The sequence below is a fragment of the Rhinopithecus roxellana genome, chromosome 12 (genome assembly GCF_007565055.1).
Source record: "Rhinopithecus roxellana isolate Shanxi Qingling chromosome 12, ASM756505v1, whole genome shotgun sequence".
Taxonomy (NCBI): Eukaryota; Metazoa; Chordata; class Mammalia; order Primates; family Cercopithecidae; genus Rhinopithecus; species Rhinopithecus roxellana.
This window is the reverse complement of record NC_044560.1, coordinates 43,591,241-43,609,771: the sequence shown is the minus strand read 5'-3', so window position 1 is coordinate 43,609,771 and position 18,531 is coordinate 43,591,241. Positions and strand designations below refer to the sequence as shown.

Below are 18,531 nucleotides of genomic sequence, written 5' to 3'. Positions count from 1 at the left end.
TAGTAGAAGACTAAGTAAAGCAAAAGTTGTGGCAGCATTATATAGCATATTAACAGAAAATAAAAACTTTTCTAAATACCAAATAAATTGAAAAAGGACAAAGAGAAAAGAATACATAAATGTGGTAAATTTAATACTTATAATAAATATAAAATAATATGATGAGCTAAGACCAAACACATCAGCCCTATCCATAAATGTAAATGGGTTTAGTTAATCTACTTTAAAAAAAGGTTTTTCAGAGAAGCTCACAAAACAAAATCCAAGTCTATGGTATACAACGGGCATATCTAAAATAAAATTATTCTGAAAGAGCACGTACAAGGAAAATGCAAACAGTAAGAAAACAGGAGTTGTGATTGTGATATAAGAGAAACTAGAATTCAGACCCAAAAATGCTAAATGAGATCAAGAAGCACACTTCACACAGTTCACACAATCACACTGAGGATATAATAGATATGAAATGCACCAAGTAATACAAAAATCTGTCCAGAAAAATCTGGGCAAACCCAGAAGTACGTAAGGTTTTTTGTTTTGTTTTGTTTTGTTTTTTACAAATTAATGCACTATATTTATCTAGATACAGAAATTATAAATAAGTTTCTAGGAGGACAGGAAAGATTCAAAATAAACAATCAATACTTATTAAACATTTTCCCCAACTTCTTATTTAGAATTTTCCCATCTACAGCAAAGTTAAAGGAATTCTGAACCTGGGGCTCTTTAACCAGCATCAGCAACTAAAACTTTTTACATTTACTTTCTCTCTCCACTGCCCTGCCACTTTCTTTTTTTTCTTTTTTGACAAAACTTTCTAAAGAAAGTTATAGACAACATGACACTTCATCTAGGGTGACCCATCATCTTGGTATTGCCCAAGACTGCCCAGTTTTAGCAATGAAAGCCCTGAGTTTAAGGAAATCCCCCAGTCCCAGGCAAACCAAGACTGTTGGCCAACCTACCTCTAAATGTGTTAGTATGCATTTCTTAAAAAATTTCCTACACAATCACAATGCCATTTTCATAAGAAAATGAACATTAAAATGATTAAATATTCTCATCTAATCAAGTCTTTTATATTTGCCTAATTATCCCAAAATATGTTCTTTGGTTACCCTTATACATGCCCATGACTGCCCTAAAAGCAAGTTTCCCTTGGTAATTAGTAAGTGATCTGTGGGGTCATCTGAGAAGTTATACCTACCCTATTCCTCCAATAACCTTCATTTAATGGTTTTCATATCCACTGATAATACTTTCCTGAATGAATTGTTACTCTGAGAGTTACAAAATGGTCATTTTCTATTGTTCTTTTCTTTTCTTTTTTTTGAGACGGAGCTTCACTTTTTATGCCCAGACTGGAGTGCAATGGCACGATCTTGGCTCACTGGAACCTCTGCCTCCCGGGTTCAAGTGATTCTCCTACCTCAGCCTCCAGAGTAGCTGGGATTATACGTGTGTGCCACCACGCCCGGCTAATTTTGTATTTTTAGTAGAGATGGGGTTTCACCATGTTGGTCAGGCTGATCTTGACCTCCTGACCTCAGGTGATCCGCCCGCCTTGGTGTGCCAAAGTGCTGAGATTACAGGTGAGAGCCACCGCGCCCGGCCTAAAATGGTCATTTTCGAATTATATCGTTTCTTCTATATTCATTAGATTATATTCTTCTGTTAAAAAAAGGAGCTTTCCCCTTTTGCCTTTGTCTGTCTTTCTCTGTGTCTTTTTGGCAGGGTGGAGGATTGGTATCCAATTTGATATCACTATTCAATTCTTTTTTCAACTTTTATTTTAGAATCAGGGGGTACATACGCAAGTTTGTTACCTGGGCATATTGTGTGATGCTGAGGATTGATTGGGGTACGAATGATTTTGTCACCCAGGCACACAGCGAACTACTCAACAGTTTTTCAACCCCTGTCCTTCTTTCTTCCTTGCCTTCTAGTAGTCCCCAGTTTCTGTTGTTGCCATCTTATGTCGCTGAGTACTCAATGTTTAGTTGCCACTTATAAGTGAGAACATGCAGTATTTGTTTTCTGTTCCTGAGTTATTTGCTTAGGATAATGGCCCCCAACTCCATCCATCTTGCTGCAGAGGACATGACTTTGTTCCCTTTTACAGCTGCATGGCATTCCATGGTGTATATGTGCCACATTTTCTTTATCCAATCCACTATTGATGGGCACCTAGATTGATTCCATGTCTTTGTTATGTGAATAGTGCTGCAATGAACATGTGAATGCATGTGTCTTTTTTGGTAGAACAATATAGACCCAGTAATGGGATTGTTGGGTCAAATGGTAGTTCTGTTTTAAGTTGTTTGAGAAATCTTCACACTGCTTTCCATGGTGTCTGAACTAATTTAGATTCCCTGTTCTGTGGGTTGTCTTTTTACTTTTAGATAGTGCCCTTTGACACACAAAAGTTTAAATTTGTCATCTAATTTATCTATTTTTCTCTTTTAAGTACCAATTACGTAATACATGGTCACAAAGATTTATCCCTATATTTTCTTCTAAGGTTTTATAGTTCTTACATTTAGGTTGCTGACCTTTTTTTTTTTTTTTTTTTTTTTTTGACACAGAGTCTCTCTTTGTAGCCCAGACTGGAGTGCAGTGGTGCAATCTCAGCTAACTGCAACCCCCGCCTCCTGGGTTCAAGTGATTCTCGTGCCTCAGCATCCCAAGTAGCTGGGATTACAAGTGTGCGCCACCACGCCCAGCTAATTTTTGTATTTTTAGTAGAGATGCGGTTTCACCATGTTGGCCACGCTGGTCTCGAACACCTGACCTCAAGTGATCCACCTGCCTCGGCCTCCCAAAGTGCTAGGATTACAGGCATGAGCCACTGCACCTGGCCCACTTTACATTAATTTTTGCTTATGGTATGAGGTAGAGATTCAACAGTTCTTTTACATGTGAATGTGCAGTTGTCCCAGCACTATTTGCTAGAATGGTCTTTCTTTCCTTATTGAATTGTCTTGGCACCCTTATTGAAAAAATTGACCATAAGTGTATGATTTTATTTCTGGACTCTCAATTCTATTCCACTGATCTATGTCTATCTTTATGCTAGTACCACACAGTCTTTATGGTTGTAGCTTTGTAGTTCGTTTTAAGATAGAAAGTGTAAGCTCTCTAACTTTGTTCTTTTCTTTTAAGAATGTTTTTACTCTTCCAGATCTCTTGCATTTCTATACGAATTTTAGGATCAGATTGTTGATTTCAGAAAAACAGCTGGGATTTTGGTAGGGATTTTGTTAAATCTGTAGATCCATCTGGGGACTACTGCCATTTTAACAATATTAAGTCTTCCAATATATGAATTTGTGATGTCTTTCCATTTATTTAGCTCTTTGATTTATTTCAATGATGTTTTACAATTTTCAGTGTACAAGTCTTAAAATTTATTTTGAAAAAGTTTATTCCTAAGTATTTTTTTGATGCAGTTGTAAGTGGAATTTTCATAAACTCATTTTGAGATTATTTATTGCTAGCATGTAGAAATACAATTGGTTTTTGTATATTGATCTCATATCAAACTCCTTTATTAGCTCTAATGATTATTCTTTCTCATACTCAGATTGTCCCGAGTTTGGTGAGACCCTCTTCAAGTTGTTCTTGTTTCTTTTTAATGTGGTACCATCAGTGTTTGAGTGCTTCTGTGAGTTTTGGCATAAGATCTCACAGTCATCCAATACTTTCCCTTTCAAGACCTGGAATTAACTATTTTTCAAAAGAGCCTTGGTTTCTTTTAGTGGGGAAGGGTATTTTCCACTTCTTAATTTTAATTGTTTTATCTTGTCCAATTACATCAGTTAATATTTCCAACACACTGTTAAATAGTGATGGAGATAATGTCGTCTTTGACTTGTTCCTGACCTTAGAAGAAACATCTCTTCATGTTTCTCCATTAAATAAGAATTCTTAAATTTCCTGTTTTAAAAGTTTGCCACATCCCTTTTATTGATTTTTTTTCTGAAGTTCAAATATGGATATATGTTACAATCCATTTAATTTATGCTTTTATCTTTTAAAATCCCCTTCCTGGTGTTTTCAGTTCAGTTTGTTGTTTTTCTAGCCCTTGAGAATTTAATTCATTTATATTTGTTATTTTTTATATGTGTTTAAGGTTGTGGATTTTTTTCTGATATTTGTCATAATAGCTCACAAATTCAGAAATGTAACATTTTTCATTATAACATTTTCCCAGAAATTCTCCAATGTTGTTTTGTATATTCTCTTTCACACAATGGTTGCTCAATAGTTTTTCTTTTAGATTTCTAGATAGAAGGACTTTTTACTTTTGATATTTCTAGCTTTATTGCATTGTGACCAAATAATTTTTTTGGTATTATGCCTACTTCATGGAACTTTTGAAGATTTTTTTTTTTTTTTTTTTTTTTTTTTTTTTTTTTTGAGACGGAGTCTCGCTCTGTCACCCGGCTGGACTGCAGTGGCCGGATCTCAGCTCACTGCAAGCTCCGCCTCCCGGGTTTACGCCATTCTCCTGCCTCAGCCTCCCGAGTAGCTGGGACTACAGGCGCCCGCCACCTCACCCGGCTAGCTTTTTGTATTTTTTTAGTAGAGATGGGGTTTCACCGTGTTAGCCAGGATAGTCTCGAACTCCTGACCTCGTGATCCGCCCATCTCGGCCTCCCAAAGTGCTGGGATTACAGGCTTGAGCCACCGCGCCCGGCCTTGAAGATTTTTTTGGTCAAATTTTGTGACTCTCCATGAGTGCTTAAAAAGAAGGTATGTTCCTCTGTCACTGCATATCTGCATTTAAGTCATGGACTGTGAAAGTTCAATTATTAGATTCATTAAGTGTTGCACTGGGACCCAACCAATCAGTACTCCCGACTCAAAGGTCCCCCCACCCACCAAATTATTCTTAAGAACCCTGATCCCTGAATGCTCTGAGAGACTTATTTGAGTAATAATAAAACTCTGGTCTTCTGCACAGCTGGCTCTGCATGAATTACTTTCTCTATTTCAATTCCCCTCTCTTGATACATTGGTTCTGTCTAGGCAGTGAGTGAGCAAGGTGAACCCATTGGGCAGTTCCAAATTTGGGGGCTTGTCTGGCATTGCCCTTGTGGGCAATGGTTCTGTAGCTCCCCTCTGGTGACAGATCCTGAGGCCAGCCCAAGTGGTGGTCTAGTTCTCTTAAACTGGGGGTTGACTCTGGCACCATTTCTAGCAACGAGGCACTGCCAACCCAATGAGCTGATATTTGTGAACCCATTGATACCACTCAACAGATTCCAAACTAGAGATTCAGCAGCAAAAGAAAAGGTGACGTGTACAAGAGATATACCCCTGTTTCTCTTTCTTGCTTGCTGATTCTTTACAAACAGACTGGTTGTGTTTCATTTCCTCCTGACTGGGGATATACTCATGAATCATGGATTCCTCAAATGAGTTTCTGATTTTATTTAACTTCCAACTGGGCTCTTGAGTAGAACCCCAAATCCTATTTTATCTCTATTGTTTCAGACTCCTCTTATGTTGAGTTTTGATTTTGTCACTAAAGGTGTTAGGGAGTAGGAAAAGTAGACTATACATTCCCTCCTTCACCACACTTGACTACCTTTATCTCATGTCTCATCTAGGAGACCTAAAATGGGGGAGGAGGAAAATCAGAGGGACAGGATCCAGTGTCCTAGAGCAAGACTCCTGCAAAGATCAGTGGGAGGGGAAGTAGATCCATGTATTTAAAGTAAGGTCACACCTGTTTTATCATGTACAAGCCTTTCTTCTTAGCCTTGGATGGTTCAGTGACTCAGATGCAAGTAAAATTATGCTGATGAGATTTACAGCAGGGAGGGATCACTATCTGGATAAAAAAATAAAGATTTCAAAAGACCTTGAGTCTAGGTCAAAACAACAAAATGCAATTAAATGCTAAGTTCTACATTTATGTTTCAAAATTCAGTTATGAAAGTATATAGGATAGGAGAAACATGGCTTGATAACAATTTATATGAAAAAATTCTAAGATTTTAGATGACTCTAAATTAGCTCAACCTAATGTTAGAAAATCTTTCACACTCTCAAAAACATCTGATAAAATCTTGGTTCCTGCAATAGAAATGTAGTATTGTATTCAGATTAATGAAAGTGATCATATCATTGAACTCAGCAGTGGAAATATTTCCAGATATATTTATTATAAATAAAAAATATGAACAATGTGTAGATTATGATACCATTTGTGTAAATAATATCATGTATATGTGTATATGTGCTAGTCTGTGTGGAACAGATATGAACAATGTTCTACATTGAGGTTTCAACATTCAGTTGCAGAAGTATAACCTTCATAAAATTTTTAAAATGCTTTCAATCCTTTCTCATGGCCATGCATCTTGGTAGACATTGAACATAGAAGTTGGGCAATATATGAAGAACTTAGGAGGGCTCTAGGTTCTATTTTTTAGAAAGATATTGTGAAAAGAGAAAATATTCAAGGGAGAACGAAAGGATATAAAAGGAGCAGAAGGAGGGTGTGACAGGGGAGGGAACAAGTGTTCAAATTCTTCAGCTGTAATTGAGCAGCCCAAGGCAGAACAAAGACCAGCAACAAAACGCCATAAGAAGACAGTTCTATGTTCAATTCAAGGAAGGCCTACAATGCTCAAATTATCCTGTTATGGATAAGACTGAGTTTCCTTTCCTTTGTGTCCCCTGACAACTGGGATGATGATGATGTTATGAACAATAATGCATACCATTTATTGAGCGTTTACTAAGTGTTTTTCATTATCTTGTTTAATCCTCCCTACAATGCTATGAAGGGCAGAGAGATTAAATAACTTACCCAAGGATTGAATGTCCACCCACAACCCCACAAAAGAGGGTATGTTGGTCTGTTTGGGCTACCCTAACAAAATATTATAAATTGAGTTGGGTAGTTATAAACAACAGAAATCTCTCTCTTTCTTTTTCTTTTCTTTCTTTACACCTTTGACTTTTTAGGCTCAAGTGAGCCTCCCACCTCAGCCTCCCAAAGTGTTGTGATTATAGGCATGAGCCAACGTGTTGAGCCCAGAAATTCCTTTCTCATAGTTGTAGAGGCTGGGAAATTAAAGATCAAGATGTTCAGTGTACATTAGTTGAAGGACAAAGAATAATCTATAGCCAGGTGTGGTGGCTCACGCCTGTAATCCCAGCACTTTGGGAGGCCAAGGTGGGTGGATTGCTTGAGGTCAGGAGTTCGAGACCAGCCTGGCCAACATGGTAAAACCCCGTCTCTACTAAAAATACAAAAATTAGCCGGGTATGGTGGTGGGTGTTTGTAATCCCAGCTACTTGGGAGGCGGAGGCAAGAGAATCTCTTGAACCTGGGAGGTGGAGGTTGCAGTGAGCCGAGATCTCACCACTGCACTCCAGCCTGGGCAACAGAGTGAGACACCATCTCCTGCTCCAAAAAAAAAAAAATAAATAAATAAAATAAAATAAATAAATAAATAAATAAAGAATAATTTCTAAAAAGGAGTAAGCCATAGTGAAATAAAAAGGGCTTTGGAGTAAAATGCTCTGCTTGTGGCTATAGATCTTGAAATAAGCCCAAGGCATGTGAAACACGTTTCTAGAGCAGCCAGCCCTTGTCCGATAGAACATTCTGGAATGATAGAAATGTGCCATGACTGTGACATACAATAGATAGCCACTAGCCACATGTAGGTATCACTCTTTAATCTTGTGAACTTTTTAGCAAAATGAGAGTGCAGCCTATTTGACAATCCACTGTAAGGTTTGATATATGTGGATGTGATGCTCAGTGTATATTAGTCAAAGGAGAAAGAATAATTTCTCTGAATAGGAGTAAACCATAGTGAAACAAGAAGGACTTTGGAATAAAATGCCTTGCTTGTGGATATAGATCTTGAAACAAGCCCAAAGTACATGAAGCATGTTTCTAGAGCAGTGATTGTCTGGTAGAATATTCTGGAATGATAGAAATGTTTCATGACTATGACATACAATAGATAGCTGCTAGCCACATGTAGGTATCACTCTTTAATCTTGTAAACTTTAGATTAAAAATAAATTTAAAGTGGAGACTACCCTTAATTGTTTTCTGCACTAATGACAGTCCTATTGTCATTGCCATTGGGGAAACAGAAACATGAAACAACACTATTGGGTCCAGTGGCTCCAGAGGCATTTGGGTTAGGTTATGTAGTTTAGCTTATATTCTGGAACTTTCAGTAAAAGAGGACGGGCAACAAGGTTCTTCAAGCATAATAAAAGAAAGATATTTAAATAATGAAGTTTCAAGGATATGATCTTCTCCAAAAACCAAGACCTTTTCATTTCTCTCTCTTTAGCCACACAAATGCATATACCATCCATTTATTGATTCATTGTGAAAAAAAAAATTGCCATTCTATCAGGTATGGTGGCTCATGCCTGTAATCCCAACACTTTGGGAGGCTGAGGTGGGAAGATCGCTTGAGCCCAGGAATTCAAACCAGACTGGGCAATAGAGTGAGACCCCATCTCTACAGAAAATAAAACAATTAGCTGGGTGTGATGGTGTGTGCCTATAGTCCCGACTACTCTGGAGGCTGAGGTGGGAGGAATGTTTGAGCCTGGGAGGTTGAGGCTACAGTGAGCTGAGATCATGTCACTGTATTCCAGCTTGGGTGACAGAGTGAAACCCTGTCTCAAAAAAAAAAAAAAAAAAAGTCATCCTTTTTGTCTGTCCTGTCTCTCTCAATGGACAAAGTACTATAGTAAGCTACCATTTACTGAGCCTATTTGATCGTTTACATGTAACAGCAACACTCATCACATCTGTGAAGTAGGTGCTAGGTATTATTTCCATTTTACAGATTGGGAAACAGAAACTTAGAGAAGTTAGGCAAGTTGGCCAAGGCCGTAAAGTTAGTCAGTGGCAGAGCCAGGATTCATACAGTTGTGCTTAGCTGGAAAGTCCAGGCCCTTTCTACTAGCTCTCCTACACTCACACCGCACCCACATGTGCATATACATGCACGCACACACACACAAATCTTGTATCCTGTTGACTTTGAGTACTGTCATATTCGCATTTCTGGACCTAGCTTTGTAAACACAATGACATGCATGGAATTCAGGATTTTTTTCCCCCATTTTGTTTTTCTCCATGCCCAGTGAGCCAGATGTACAAATAAGTGGGCTTACTTGGTTTGCATTTTTGACATTTGAAAAGAAATTCCATGTTGCTCATGCTTATGAATGTGCCTCAGGCACTTGGGTGTTTCCACTTGTTGGAAGATCTTCTCTCAGACCACGTTCTTTTCCCATGGACTCCAGGGACTGTAGCAAAAGCTCGCCACTGGATCTGCCTGGAGCAAGCAGTGACTGTGGGAGTCAGAGGCTTCTGGTCTTTTTTCAGCTCCAGTTGGAAGAGTTCCACAAAATCATGTGATGTTTGGACTAAAAGGGCAAGCTAAAGAATGTCCCTTGCATCTTTCTCTGACCAGTGAAGTCTAAGCAGTGAGCAAGGGAGCCTCTCCAAGCAGCTGTTTCAATCGACTGGATGTGCCAGGACAGTGAAATAAAAGGTGAGTCTCTAAGCCAGGCCCAGTGGGGCTATTAACACTTAGCACTATTTCAGAGCAGCCAGTGAGAGTCAGGATGCACAGGGAAGGATATTGGAAGGCCCTGGAAGGGAACTTTTAGGTCATCTGGTTAAGTTCCCTCCACTAATGGGAGGGAGTAGCCGTGTTGGTGGTCAATAAGTGAGCTAGGAGAAAAAGGGACATAGCTAGTCTTTCAGAGATGGTTTGGTTAACCAGGACTAGATTTCTAGGTGTCTTAACCCTAAGGCCAGGTAAAAGGTCCCAGGATAGAGGGCAACCCTAATTGGTGGCACGTGGTTACCATTCCTGAGTAGCTTTGCTAACTAGATCACTTTTTTTTCTTTTTGAGACAGGGTCTCCCTCTATTGCCCAGGCTGGAGTGCAGTGGCGTGATCTTGGCTCACTGCAACCTCTGCCTTCAAGTGATTCTCCTGCCTCAGCCTCCTGAGTAACCGGGATTACAGGTGCGTACCACCATGCCTGGCTTATTTTTCTATTTTTAGTAGAGAAGAGGTTTCACTATTTTGGCCAGGCTGGTCTTGAACTCCTGACCTCAAGTGATCCACCTGCCTTAGCCACCTAAAGTGTTGGGATTACAGGTATGAGTCACTGTGCCCAGGCAACATCACTTCTTCTAAAGGCCTATTTCTTCAGTCCGGATGCCAAGAAGAGTGAGAGCTGCTGTAGAAGAAAGCAGCTTATTGCTGATAGAGAGAGAACATCTCTCAGTTTCCACCTTCTTCCCAGTTTCCTTCTTCATTTCACATTTAGAGCTTCCTATTTGTCTTCTTTTTTTTTGAGACAGAATCTTGCTCTGTCACCCAGGCTGGAGTGCAGTGGCGCAATCTGGGCTCACTGCAACCTTCCCCTCCCAGGATCAAGTGATTCTCCTCTCTCAGCTATCCAAGTAGCCAGGACTACAGATGCGTGCCACCATGGCCAGCTAATTTTTTTTTTTTTTTTTAGTAGAGACGGGGTTTCACCATGCTGACCAGGCTGGTCTCAAACTCCTTACCACAGGCAATCTGCCGACCTTGGCCTCTCAAAGTGCTGGGATTACAGGTGTGAGCCACCACATTGGGCCAACTTCCTATTCTTCTGTTCTTCTGAATTAAAGAAAGAATGAAATGGGGTTTTCCCAATATTTTTTCTCTCTCTCTCTGTTTCTCTCTCTTATGTTTTTTTTTTTTTTTTTTTTTTTTTTTGAGATAGGGTCTTGCTCTGTCTCAAAAACTCCCAGGCTGGAGTACAGTGGCATGATCATGGCTTCCTGCAGCCTCAACCTCCCAGGCTCAAGCAATCCTCCCAAGTAGCCAGGATTATAGATGCATGCCACTGGGGTTTCACAATGTTGGCCAGGATATCCTCTATCTCCTGACCTTGTGATCCGCCCACCTGAGCCTCCCAAAGTGCTAGAATTACAGGTGTGAGCCACCACGCCCGGCCGACTCAGCTGAATTTTAAGTATTGAATTGAACTATACGAAATTGTTGATATGCAGTCTATAAAAACTAAAATGTTTTGTTTTGAGATAATTGTAGATTGATAGTAGTTGTAAGGAATAATACCGAAAGACCCATGTACTCTTTTACCCGTTTTCTCCTAATAGTAACATTGTGTAAAACTATAATCTAATATAGTAACCAATAAGTTGATACTGATACATTAAAGATACATACAAAACAGTTTCATCACCACAGAATCCCTTCCATAGCTACATGCATCCTGCTACTCTCTGGCAGCTACTATTTTGTCCTCCATTTGTATAATTTTACCATTTAAAAATATTATATAAATGAAAATGTATAGTATTGGGATTAGCTTTTTTCACTTATCATAATTCCTTGGAGATTCACTGAGATTGTTATATGTGTCAATAGTTTGTTACTTTTTGTTGCTCACTAGTGTTCCATGGTATGCATGTACCACAGCTTGTTTTACCATTGACCCATTAAAAGATGCCTGGGTTGTTCCCAGTTTTGGGCTGTTACAAAGTAAAGCTACTGAACGTTCCTTTTATAGGTTTTTGTGTGTTTTCATTTTTTCTGGGATAAGTACCCAAGAGCGCAATTGCTGGATTGTATGGTAGTTGTGTGTTTAGTTTTCTAAGAAACTGCTAAACTCTTCCAGGGTGTCTGTACCAGTTTACATTCCTGCCAGTGATGTAGGAGTGATTCAGTTTCTCTGCTACATCCTCATTCTGTTAGGTGTATAGTGATATCTTATTGTGGTTTTAATTTGTATTTCCCTAATGGCTAATAATGTTGAATTTCTTTTCATATGCTTATTTGTTATCTATATTTCTGCTTCAGGGAAATACGTGTTCATGTCTTTTGCACATTTTAAATTTTTTTTTTTTTTTTTTTTGAGACAGAGTCTCACTATATTACCTAGGTTGGAGTGCAATGGCGTGATCTTGGCTCACTGCAACCTCCACTCCTGGGTTCAAACAGTTCTCCTGCCTCAGCCTCCCAAGTACCTGGGATTACAGGCATGCGCCCCCATTCCTGGCTAATGTTGTATTTTTAGTAGAGGCAGGGTTTCACCATGTTGGTCAGCCTAGTCTTGAACTCCTGACCTCAGGTGATCCACCTGCCTCGGCCTCCCAAAGTACTGAGATTACCGGTGTGAGCCATTGCACCCTCCAGTTTGTTTGTTTTTTAATGCTGAGTTTTGAGAATTCTTTACATATTCTAAATACTCCTTTGTTGGCTATGTGGTTTAAAGTATTTTCCCCAGTTGGTAGTATGTCTTTTCATCTTCTTAACAGGGTCTTTCACAGAGCAAAAAAAATCTTGCTAAGGTCCAACTTAACAATTTTTCCACTTATTGTACTTTTGGTAACAAGCCAAATAACTCTCTGCATAGCTCTGGGTACTAGAAAATTTTCTCCTATTTCTTTCTAAGTATTATAGTTTTACATTTAAGTCTAGAATCCATTTTGACTTGATTTTTGTATAAGGTATGAAGTTTGGGTCCTGGATCTTCTCTCTCTTTTTTTTTTCCCTACGGACGTCCAATTGCTCCAGCATCATTTGTTGAAAAAGCACATTTCTTCCACTGAATTGCTTTTGATCCTTTGTCAAAAATTAGTTGGACAGATTTATGTGGGTCTATTCTGTTTCTGGGTCTTTATTCTGTTCCGTTGATGTATGTGTCTATTTTTCTGCCAACACCGCACTGTTTTTGAAACTGTACCTTTATAGTAGGCTTCAAATTTGGGTGGAGTGATTCCTCCCATTTTATGTACATAAATACTTTTTCTCCCCCCTGCCACCCAATCACTTGAAGGCATGTTAAATGCATCATGGCTCTTTATTCCTAAATGCTTTCATGTGCATTTTCTTTTAATTTTTTTTTCATATTTTTCAGTTTTTAATAAGAGAGACAAAAGGTTTCACCACATTGTCCAGGCTGGTCTTGAACTCCTGAGCTCAAGCCATCTGTCCACCTCAGCCTCCCAAAGTGCTGGGATTAGAGGCGAAGCCACTGTGTGGGGCTTCAGTGTGTATTTTCTTAAAATAGGGGTATTTTCTTATATAATCACAGTGTAGTTATCAATGTCAGTAAGTTTTTTATTGATAAGCATTTTTTCTCTAATCTGCTACCTACATTTAATTTTTTTTGGTAAAATTAACTCAGTAATATGCTTTAGAGCCTTAAAAAACAAAAACAAAAAAATTACAAAACAGGGTCCAGTCTAGAGTCAGGTATTGCATTTAGCTGCAATGTCTCTTCGGTCACCTTTTTTTTTTTTTTTTGTGATGGAGTTTTGCTCTGTCTCCCAGGCTGGAGTGCAATGGCGCAATCTTGGCTCACTGCAACCTCCGCCTCCCAGGTTCAAGTGATTCTGTTGCCTCAGCCTCCCGAGTAGCTGGGATTACAGGTGCACGCCACTGCGCTCAGTTAATTTTTGTAATTTTAGTAGAGACGGGGTTTCGCCATGTTGGCCAGGCTGGTCTCGAACCCCTGACTTCAGGTGATTCATCTGCCTTGGCCTCCCCAAGTACTGGGATTACAGGCGTGAACCACTGCTCCCAGCCCAGTCACCTCGAATCTAGAACATCTCCATAGCTTTTCTTCTTATTTTATGACATTGATACTTTTGAGGAATACAGCACTTCTCTGTCCCTTTTAATAGTGGATTCCTCGTTTTGGGTTTATCTGATGTTTCCCCATGAGTAGCTTCACTCTGTGCATATTTGGCCAGAATACTCCATAGGTGATGTGTCTTTCTCAGCATATCACATCAGCAGGCATTCGATTTTCACCTGTCTCCACTGGTGATTTTTTTTTTTTTTTTTTTTTTTTTTTTACAGAATGTGACTGTCAGCCAGGCTGGAGTATCGTGGCACCATCTCGGCTCACTGCAGCCTCTACCTCGCTGGGCACAGGTGATCCTCCCACCTCAGCCTCCTGAGTAGCTGGGACTGCAGGTGTGTGCCACCATGCCTGGCTAATTTGTGTGTGTGTGTGTGTGTGTGTGTGTGTGTGTGTGTATGCATTTTTGGTAGAGACAGGTTTTTGCTTTGCTGTGAAGGCTGCTCTTGAACTCCTGGACTCAAGTGATCTGACTGCCTTGGCTGCCCGAAGTGCTGGGATTACAGGTGTGAGCCACCGTGCCCGATCTCCACTGGTGATTTTAATTTTGGTCACCTATAGAAGCTCTTGTCTGATATTGTTTGGGCCTACAAAAATGGCAATTTCTTTTTTTTTTTTTTTTTTTTTTTTTTTTTTTTTTTTTTTTTTTTTTTTTTTTTGAGACGGAGTCTCGCTCTGTCGCCCGGGCTGGAGTGCAGTGGCCGGATCTCAGCTCACTGCAAGCTCCGCCTCCCGGGTTTACGCCATTCTCCTGCCTCAGCCTCCCAAGTAGCTGGGACTACAGGCGCCCGCCACCTCGCCCGGCTAGTTTTTTGTATTTTTTTAGTAGAGACGGGGTTTCACCATGTTAGCCAGGATGGTCTCGATCTCCTGACCTCGTGATCCGCCCGTCTCGGCCTCCCAAAGTGCTGGGATTACAGGCTTGAGCCACCGCGCCCGGCCAAAAATGGCAATTTCATAATTTGACCTAACATAAAACCTTGATTGAAGTTTTAGATATCTAACCTGTACTCTCTGATGCTCAGCTTCCCCATCTGTTGAGTTTGGAGATTGTTTCCGCCCCCCGAGTATTATTCGGGAGGCTGAGGCAGGAGAATCATTTGAACCCAGGAGGCAGAGGTTGTGGTGAGCTGAGATGACGCCATTGCACTCCAGCCCGGGCAGTATGTAAAATCTGCCACATAAAAAACGTTCTATAAATATTAGCTGTTATTATTGCAGCCAGGTCGTGTTCAAGGGCGTTGGTTTTGATCTTCCTCTCAGTATCTCGCAATTCCAAGCAAAATCTCAACAGAGACCAGTGGTGGCATGGGGATGGGGTGAAGGAGCTTCAGTTCTGCCATTTCAGTTTCCTCATCTGGAAAATGGGAAACGCCTTCCACACCATGGGGTTGCAATGAGGTTTCATGAAATGTGTGTAAAAGTAGCTGGACATGGAACAGGTTCTCAAAAAATCATGGGTGACTAGTAATCCCTTGTATTAGGAAAACAGGAATATCTGTCAGAATTAAAACCACTTTCTAACGTGATGTTGTTTCATTCTGAGGCGGTAGCACGGTGTGAGTAAACATCGTCAGAGCCTAGGGCTCTGGAATTTCTTTAGCGCTGTGTGATTGTGGGCAGATGCCTTACCCTCTCGGAGCGTGGAGTGTATGGTTTGTAACTGGGAGATAAAATGGGTGAGCGCCCCCCATGACTCCTGTATTAATTAAGGGTGCTAACTGTGCCTCCCAAGTGAGGGGCGCGGGCCCGCGCTCACTCCCACCCCTCGGGCGCCAGGCGCCGCCGTGTGGGCCGGGCCGGGAAGCCTCCCCGTCGGCGCCAGCCACGGCTCCAGGCCCTAAGCTCCGCCCCCGGCGCGCGTCTCCAGGCAGCGGCCCGGCACCTGGCAGACGCGCGGCGGCGGCGGCGAGCGGTGGCGCTCGGCTCGGGCGGTGGCGGCGGGGGAGGGCGCGGCGCACCGATGGGCGCCACTGAGAAGGGAGGCCAGAAGAGCCGGAAGCTGTTTTCCTTGCGGCGGCCGTGGAAGGCGACCCGCCGGCTGTGGAGGCAGCGCTCAGCTCGCCAGGCGGGGCAGGGTGAGTGTGGGCGCGGCCGGTCGGGACCTGTTACCCTGAGGCAGGGGCGCCGCGGCGGCGGGGCGGTCCCCGGCGGTCTCTCGGGCCGCGTTCCCGGCCCCAGGAGCCTGGATGCCTAGGCGACCCCTGAACCCGACCCTTGGCCGCGGGGACGGGGACCGCTGGGGAAGCGCACCGATGGGGAAGCGCAGCGTTTTGTCTCGGTACAGTCTCCTTTCCCCTAGCCCCTACTCGTTGCTTTGGCTCTGGACACAGGGAAGCCACGGTGGCGCGGCGACACAGCCTCACTGAGGTTAGCTTGTCCCCGCCCCACACCTGGCCTGGCGCCTGCAATGCAGTGCCCTTTGGGGGAATGAATCCGAACCCGAGCGTCCCTTTAAGGTCCTCCCGCCCTGTACCCACCGCCTTTCTACCTGCCTGCGGTGATCTCGAAGCTCTCGCCACGATCAACTATTTCCTAGCACACTCAGTCCTGTCCTCGCCAGGGCCTCAACTCACAGCCAATCACTGACTCACTCCATTCATTCCACAATTTTTATCGAGCCCCTCCATCTGCCTTGATCGGAGGAGAACACGATGGGCAAAACCCGGCTTGTGGAACTGCTTCTAGAGAGGAAGACAGACATTACACACGCAAAACAGAGGAAGCCCGGTACACATTAATATGTGTGCTTGGAGGGAATCAGATAGTCTGCTGAGAGAGGAAAAAAGGCAGGGGGCCCGAGCTTCCGTGGCACGCGGACTGGGAAGGCCTCTCCGAGGCATTGCAAGTTAGTGGAGACCCGAGGACTGACGAGGAGTTACTCCAGCTTGGAGCCGAGTAATAGAGAATAGCAAGTGAAAAGGTTCCCAGAGTGCCTGAACTGAGCAAGGGGAAAGTGAGGGATGCAGGGCCGGGATGAGGTCTGGGCGGAACATGAGGAGGAGTTCAGATTTTATTCTACGTGAGCTGGGAAAAAACACTGAAGTGTGCTAAGCAGGGAAGTGACCTGATCTGCTGGTTCCCGGCTTTTCTCTGTTTGCAGTGTCCATGCCCGTACAGCCTGCCGGATTCCTACCCTCCTGCCAAGACTAGCACAAATGCAGTCTCTTCCCTGAAATCTCTGGGGTTCCTGCCACCTGTAACTCCTCCTTTAGCATTTCGTCACCTGTAGAGCGTTTGTCACTGTTCATCTGGTATTAAAGATTCCTCATTCTCATCCATTTCATCTTTGCATCCCCCACCAGGCTAAGTGCAGGGCTTGGTACTGTGTAGATACTGCTTATGAATGTGTCTTGTCTTGTCCTTTTTGTCTGTTTCCATCGTCTGAGGATCTTTCTCTGAGGGGTTGACATGCCTTATTTCTAAAATGGCCGACCAGATGCAGGGCAGAGCCAGATTGCACCAGGACCCTGCCATCGATATAGTTCCCTCACCCACTCCTGGTGTTTTGAGGATTAAATAAATTAATGAATTAAACGAGTTAGTAGTTACAAAGTGTTAGTACCTAGTAAGCATTATAAAAATAAATTTGAAAATGACCAGCAATAATTATCTTTCAAATATTTATTTATTGCATTAAAAACAAGCTTTTCTATTGGTGGTTGTTAGGGAGACTCTGCAGCTTGTCATTGTCATCTTGCCGGCTTCCAAGTATGTGTTCCTACTTTTTTTAAGTCAGTGCACCAATAAAATTCATTCCGTACTGTCAGCAAGAACTATTGCTGAGGCCGGGTGCGGTGGCTCAATCTTGTAATCCCAGTACTTTGGGAGGCGAGGTGGACAGATCACTTAAGGTCAGGAGTTTGAGACCAGCCTGGCCACGGTGGTGAAACCCCGTCTCTACTAAAAATACAAAAATTAGCTGGGTGTGGTGGCATACACCTGTAGTCCCAGCTACCTGGGAGGATGAGGCAGGAAAATCGCTTAAACCCAAGAGGCAGAGGCTGCAGTGAGCTGAGATTGCACCACTGCACTCCAGCCTGGGTCACAGAGTGAGATTCTGTCTCAAACAAACAAACAAAAAGAACTATTGCTGAAACTAAATAGGGCCAAAGGCTGACCACTTCTTATCATGAGCTTAAATGAGATCGATGATTGCAACAGGTATCCCTTGAGTGATAATTACATGCGTAGTGTTATTCCAGATATTGTGTGAATGTTTACAAAAGAGGAATAAATGAATATTGCCACTGTAGTTACTTGGGTTAGAATAAGTGTTCTAGTCTTATAATTTTTATTTTAATTTTTAAAATATTTGTTCTGGGATACACATGCAGGATGTTCAGGTTTGTTACATAGGTAAAGGTGTGCCAAGGTGGTTTGCTGCACCTATCAACCCTTCACTTAGGTATTAAGCCCAGCATGCGTTAGCTATTCTTCCTGATGCTCTCCCTCCCCTGACCCTCTCCACCACGGGCCCCAGTGTGTGTTGGTCCCCTCCCTGTGTCCATGTGTTCTCATTGTTCAGCTCCCACTTATAAGTGAGAACAACTGGTGTTTGGTTTTCTGTTCCTGCATTAGTTTTATAATTTTTAAAACCAGATCTATAGTGCCTAAAAAACCATCTCTGCTTCTGTGTTCCTGACCTAGCGTTTACTCACAGCTTCCCAGGGCTCACTGCCATCCCACACCTCTCTTTTCTTAGATAGGATCTTGGCTGCTCACTGCATTCCTCTACTATCTATCTTCCCCTTTCCCCATAAGCCCTGGGTATAAAGCCATTCTAATGTCTAATGTTATATGATACTTGACATCTTAAAGAATAGTTCAACTACAGGCTTTTGTTTAGATCTTG

General features: G+C 42.1%; 1 protein-coding gene across 4 annotated transcripts in view; it reads left to right on the top strand.

Moving 5' to 3' along the window:
• Positions 1-15,554: 15,554 nt before the first annotated feature.
• The window catches only part of DNAJC6 (DnaJ heat shock protein family (Hsp40) member C6), a 160,007-nt gene continuing 157,030 nt past the window's right edge, over positions 15,555-18,531 (top strand). The window contains exon 1 of one of the 4 annotated variants that reach the window (XM_030942490.1): positions 15,555-15,754. In XM_030942490.1, coding sequence (XP_030798350.1) covers positions 15,640-15,754 — 115 coding nt within the window. In that variant the 5' untranslated portion in view covers positions 15,555-15,639. The remainder of the gene's footprint in view (positions 15,755-18,531) is intronic. The other 3 variants (XM_030942489.1, XM_030942492.1, XM_010370715.2) reach the window with 3 other exon arrangements.